At 39.8% G+C, this 6,334-nt stretch overlaps 1 gene segment (V, D, J or C); it reads left to right on the top strand.

Annotated features, from left to right (window-relative positions):
• The first annotated feature begins 398 nt into the window (after nucleotides 1-398).
• On the top strand, nucleotides 399-1,277 carry LOC102493860 (immunoglobulin kappa variable 2-24-like). The segment is given in 2 exon segments: nucleotides 399-467; nucleotides 859-1,277. Coding segments are annotated over 2 exon segments (468 nt in total).
• Nucleotides 1,278-6,334: the final 5,057 nt, after the last annotated feature.

The following is a 6,334-nucleotide window of genomic DNA, read 5'->3' on the forward strand; positions in this document are numbered from 1 at the left end:
ACATATGGTTTTAAAGTTCTTGATTATAGTTTAGTCCAATTCATCACTTTTTTTTTCTCTTGTGTTTGTTTTCTGTGGTTATATGTGTATTATGTTCAATAAATTTTGCCACCTTCAGGGCTAAAGATTTTCTCTTATTCTTTTGTTTTAGAGCATCATTTTACTTTTTATTTCTCACATGTGGACTATGGTCACCATTTATTTCTATTTTGTCTAGTGTCAAGCAAGTCAAATATTTTATTTTTAAGTCCATATATGTAGTAAGAGGGCCTCACTCTCCTGTTTTCTCTTTCCACACTGCTGTACCCTCCAGGGGATTTGCATACTGTCCCCTAGGGAGCACCTTTCCTTGTAAGTCTAAGATAAAAGTCAGCTCTGATCTCTGGACTGCTCAGGACTCCCCAGTTCATCCCTCAATATGGGGTTCCCTGCTCATCTCCTGGGGCTGATAATGCTCTGGGTTGTAGGTAAGGGTGCAGAGGACTGAAGAAGGGGGTCAGATTGGTGGGTGGGCTATGGACCCCACTGCTTCCACTCTGCTCTGTCCACGTGTGAGATGGGTCCATCTTGTCTTCAGGGTGGGGCATGTAAAGTTTAGATCTGTGAGAGTGAGGAAGCTTCCAGAAGAAGCTAGAACCTGTGGCTCAGTGAAGATTGTTCACATAGAGAAAGCTGGTTGCAGGAGAGTGCTGGAGGCCCCCTGTGGCTTGTAAATGTGTGTGTCTTTTGAAAAATGGAGTACTTTTCATGTATAGATCAAAATGACAAAAAAAGAAGTTATTTATATAGACTGAAATAATACATGAAAATGACTCATGATGTTAATATATAACCTTTATCTCTCTCTCATTATTTCAGGATCCCGTGGGGATATTGTGATGACCCAGACTCCACTCTCCTTGCCCGTCATCCTTGGAGAATCAGTCTCAATCTCTTGCAGGTCTAGCCGGAGCCTCCTAAGCAGTGATGGAAACACATATTTAAACTGGTTGCTGCAGAAGCCTGGCCAGGCACCAAGGCTGTTAATATATATGGTTTCCAATCGGTTTTCTGACGTCCCAGACAGGTTCAGTGGCAGTGGGTCAGGGACAGATTTCACACTCAAAATCAGCAGAGTAGAGGCTGAGGATGCTGGAGTTTATTACTGTCTGCAAGTTATACAATATCCTCCCACAGTGATACAACCCCAAACACAAACCTCCCTGCTTGGAGTGGCCCAGCTGCCTTCAGGGGCTCTCTGTCTGGGGAACAGCACAACAGATTCTGAGTCTGCATAAGATGAAGATGTTGGAGAGCTCAGGGCACTAGGTGGCTGCTGTCTGAGCTCCAAGCGCCCTGCCCACAGCTCAGGCTCCAGCCATCTGTGGCCCTGTCAGCTGCAGCAGCCTCAGTCTGGAATCTGGAGCAGAAGGACAGGGTTGTCCCTTCAATGTGAGGGTTATGATCACGTGGTGGTTCATAATGAACTGAAGAACAGTTCATCCTAATCTTTCTTTCTTTCTTTCTTACATTTGTCAATTCACATTAATAGCATAAATGACAGAAATGAACAGATTTGTGGCAACTCATTTTTTTCATTTCTGATAGAATATTTGCTAATGTTCAGGAATAGTATTTTCTCAATTCCCAATTTCCTACTTTTCTTGTTTACTATTCATCTTCCCTCTCTATAGGATTAGAGAGAGAGTATTCTGTACAAGCCATCCTTAGGAGAAGCTGTGCAAGGAAACTTAGTACAAACCTTGGTTGCTTCGAGTTCAAATAGACTATTGTAAACTCATATCAGACTTAGTCTAATGCTAAAATTCTGTGATTTGTGCAATTACCTATGGCTGATACAAAATGGCACTATTCTGACATTACTAAAATTGTGTATTGAAAGTAAAAATCATAAGGCCAGCTCAATGATCTGATGGTCAAGGGAGTAGCATCCTACAGGGCCAACTGGACCTGAGTTCTGGACCCCACAGCTTGCAAAACAAATTTGGTGGGTGTACATGTGTCCCCCAAATCCTTAAGGGATGAAAAAAGTAGAATAAGAGATCACAGTGTGACAGCACTCCATTGGAGGGGATGCATTCTCTGTCTTCCTCCCTCTCTCTCTCTCCATTTGTTTCTTCTAATGAGAGTCTATGCCCTCTGATGGTATAAAAAAATTAAAATAAAACGTAAATGAGGGACCAGAAGTTGATGTAATGGCTATGTTGCTGGGCTCCCATGTAGTCGATTGTGGTTCAAGTCCTGGACCTGGTGGCTTAAACTCAATGGCAAAAACCTCTAAAAAAAAAATGAATAAAAAGACACAGAGCTCAAAATTTACCCCATGTCCCACTGGAAGATTACCATGCTGTCATGGTAATTTTGATTTAGAAATGAGAGCAAAAGGTAATACAATAGACTTTGGGCTTACATTTGGTAGAGCTGGGATAATATTAGGTATTGTGAATTGATAATATTAACCTAAAACGAAGTCCAGATATTTTTCCTATGAATAATCACAGAGTTAAAAGGAGCACTTCCTGGCTTCCAACGATTAGACTGGTGACCCTGCAAGTTTCATAGGAAAGTAGTGAATGGAGAAGGTGGTTAGGTCTGAAACCATCAAAGCTTATGTAAAGTAGCTGTGCAAAGGAATGGAGGTCATGGCACCCAGTCCCAGTCAACCCAGCACAGCAGAGAGCTAATAGTTACTCCACCCTGGGGGGTGATTTCTCCCTTTCTATCTCTCTATCTCTCTCTGTCTTTCTGGTGAGCGCATGTACCCTATAGCAAAAAACCTCTCCCCCCCCAAAAAAAAGAAACATGGAAAATGGTTATACAAATCAGATATAATGTGGGAAGTGGGTGGAAATTTAATTAGTCAACGTTGGTCTATAAGATTAATTTGAGCCTTCAGGTGTTATAGCTCAGAGCACAAACTTCACCAGTTGGTATAGTCCAGAATTCTGAATGGTCCTAGTGCTTCCTGGATGATGCAGTTGAGCTGGTACTCAGAGCTGCTCTGGATGGGTTTCTGGGATGGGAGAAATGAGGCTGGGCTGACAGAACTAGAGGCCTCTGCCATTATGCATTTCCACTTTTTCCAGAAACTTTTCCTAAAAATCACGTCTTTGTGGAACCATCTCTCATGCCTGGATCATTGATCTGGCACTTAACTATCTAGTAACTCATATCTTTCCTAATTCCTGGATGTCTGTTTATCTTTTATTCTTAACTAGATGAGGAATTATTTTTTGTTCCCACAAACCTCGCCTAGGGATGGATGTAATAGAATCATCTTCATGAATAACAGTGAAGAGATTCATGGTCAAGGCTCACTAGGACCCAGGATCAAGGGATGCTTTGTCACAGAAGACCATTAGGTGGCAGTCCAACCCCTCAATAAACAAAAGAGACAGGCCAGGCCTTAGAAATACTAGGAAAGTAATAGGATAATACTGTCCCATTATCAATACGGAGCCCATAAGGCATGAAGGGTGTCTCTGTGGTGACCAGGGACACTTGGAGGGGCTGCAAGTGGGCTTCTTATGGGAAACTCTTGCTGTGTGCTCTGTGCTCTGAGACTGGAAACCTGGCCATTCTCTTTCCTCCTGTTTGTCTGTGTTCCAAGAGCCCATCTTCTATAGATTGAACTATAACCTCCAAATTCATCTGTGGAATCCCCATCCCCAGTGTGGCCTTATTTGGAGATTGAGTCAAATGAGGCTGTCTTGGTGGGGTACTGATCTAATAGGCCTAGTGCATTAATAAAAGAGACACTAGGAAGCTATCTTTGTTCCTGCTCACAGGCACCAAGGAAAAGCCTGATAATAGAACTAGCAGATAGCATAATGTTTATGTCACATGTAGTCAACCATAGTTTGAGTCCAGAACCCAGCAGCTTAAAACTCACATTGGGCACATAGGTGTGGATGCCCAAAATCCTGAGAGGAGAATGGTAAAGAAGGGATTGCAGTGTGACCATCCTCCCTGTGGGCTTATTTCTCGCTTGCTCGCTCGCTCTCTCTCTCATGCGTGTGCACAAACACACGTGCCCTATAGCAAAAATTTCTAAAAAAAAAAAAAAAAAAGTCTTATTTTTGCCTAGCAAAGGCAATCACCTAAAAACCAAGATGAGGTTTTATCTTGAAACCAAACCATGCTGACTTTATAGATGAAGATCTACAGATTCCAGGTTTTGATTTCCTATATTACAGCCTTCATACTAACAGCTCTGTTTGATTCTTTTTTGTGGTGTGTATTTACTTTTTCAGATCATGCAAGAACTTCCTCACCTCCTGGAAATCACCATCTCTTTTCTCCTGTATACTCTGGAGTTCATTGTCTCTCTATTCTTGCATCTCTGTTAGATTTGTCACTATGAATATTCTAAATTCTTTATCTGACATTTCCATGAGTTCTACTGTACTGTCTGTAGATGAAGAGTAGTTATTCTTTTCACTTGGTGGAGAGGTATTCTCTTGCTTTCTCATATTTCTTGTGTCTCTGCAGTGATTTCTAGTCATCTGATAGGTGTTGTATTTCTTCCTAATTTTTGAAGTTCAATCTGAGCGTCCAGAGGCATGCTGGAAGAGGTGATCTGCAATCTCTCATTCGTTCTATTTTTCACTCTTTGTGTGTCAGATTTTGTGGGACTTGAGGAATATTCTGACTCTAATAGTAGCCAGAGGTTTGCTTATTGCTCATGGAGACCTGTCTAGACATTCAGTGCATGGAGGCTGAGCAGCCAAGGTATGAAGTTAAAAGAAAAAAGAAAAGAGAAGAGAAGAAGAAGAAAAAAGAAAGAAAAAAGGACAATAAAAAATTTATATTTGGGTAAGATTCAAACGTATCTTGTTGAGAATTTTGCACCTATATTCATCAGAGATATTGTTCTGTAGTTTTCCTTTTCTATCATTTCTCTATCTATTTTGGGAATGAGGATGAAGAAGGCTTCATAAAATGAATTTGGGAGGTTTCCTTCCTTTTGGATCTTTATAAATCACTTGAGTAGAATAGGGGTTAACTCTTCCCTAAAAGTTTTGTAGAATTCAGAAGTGAAGCCATCAGGACCTGGGCTTTTCTTTGTTGGGGGGTTATTTATTACTGATTCAATCTCATGGCTTGTTATGATCTATTCAGGCTTTCTATGTCCTTCTGATTCAATCTTGGTAGATTTTATGCATTAGGAATTTGTCCATCTCCTCAATGTTCTCTTATTTGTTGGCATATAGTCGCTCATAGCATCCTCTATTGATGTTTCATATTTCTATTGTGTCTGTTGTAATATTGTCTTTTTCATTCATATTTTATTTATCTTGTTTCTTTCATCTTCTTAATCAGTCTAGCCAAGGGTGTGTCAATCTTGTTAATATTTTCAAAGAACCAGTTTTTGTTTCCATTTATTTTCTTTCTATTTAATTTATTTTCTATTTAATTTATTTCTGCTTGACTCTTTTTTTCTAAGAATTATTTTACTTCATTCTATTTATTTATTCATCTATTTTAATTTGACCAGAGAGAGGGAGAGAGAGGGAGAGAAAGAGAAAGTGAGAAAGTAAACCACCAGGTCTGGGACTTGAACCATGATTTGCCATGTGGTTGTATCCAGTGCACTAGCCACCACACTGCTTGCTGGTCCCCTCAACTATTATATCTTTTCTCCTGGCATTTATTTGGGTTTTGTTGTTGCCATTTTCCCAGTTTCCTGAGACATGATGTTAGGTTGTCTGCTTGCCACCTTTCCGTGTTTTTCTTATGCACACTAATTGCTATGAATTTCCTTCTTGTGACTACTTTTGTGGTGTCCCACAGATTATGGAAACTTATGTACTCATTATCATTTGTTTCCATAATTTTTTTTTTATTTCAGACTAAATTTCTTCAGTAACTGAGAAGTCATTGAGAAGTAGGTTATTTAGTTTCCATGCATGTGTGTATTTTAAAGGTTTTTTTACTGAAATTAATATCAAGTTTCAGTCTATCACTGTCAAAGATGCAGGATAGAGTTTCTATGCCTTTGAATCTGTAAAGGATTGATTTGTGTCCTATCATATATATGGTCAATCTTTGAAAAAGTTCTATGCTGGGTGAGAAAGATGTATAGATTGTGGTCTTAGGGTGAAAGGTTCAATGTATGTATGTCAGGCCCATTTGATTTATAGTATCAAGTAGGTCCTGTATATCTCTGATTATTTTTTATCTAGAAGATCTGTCCAAAGAGATAATGGGGTGTTGCAACTATAGTGTTGCAGTCTGTCTTTCCTTTTAGCTCTAGCAGTTTTCCTTCATGTATTTAGGTGCTCCTGAGTTGGATGCATAGATATTTATAAGCGTTATGTCTTCTTGATGAATT

This window comes from Tupaia chinensis, unplaced genomic scaffold (assembly GCF_000334495.1).
Source record: "Tupaia chinensis unplaced genomic scaffold, TupChi_1.0 Scaffold000511_1, whole genome shotgun sequence".
Taxonomy (NCBI): domain Eukaryota; kingdom Metazoa; phylum Chordata; class Mammalia; order Scandentia; family Tupaiidae; genus Tupaia; species Tupaia belangeri.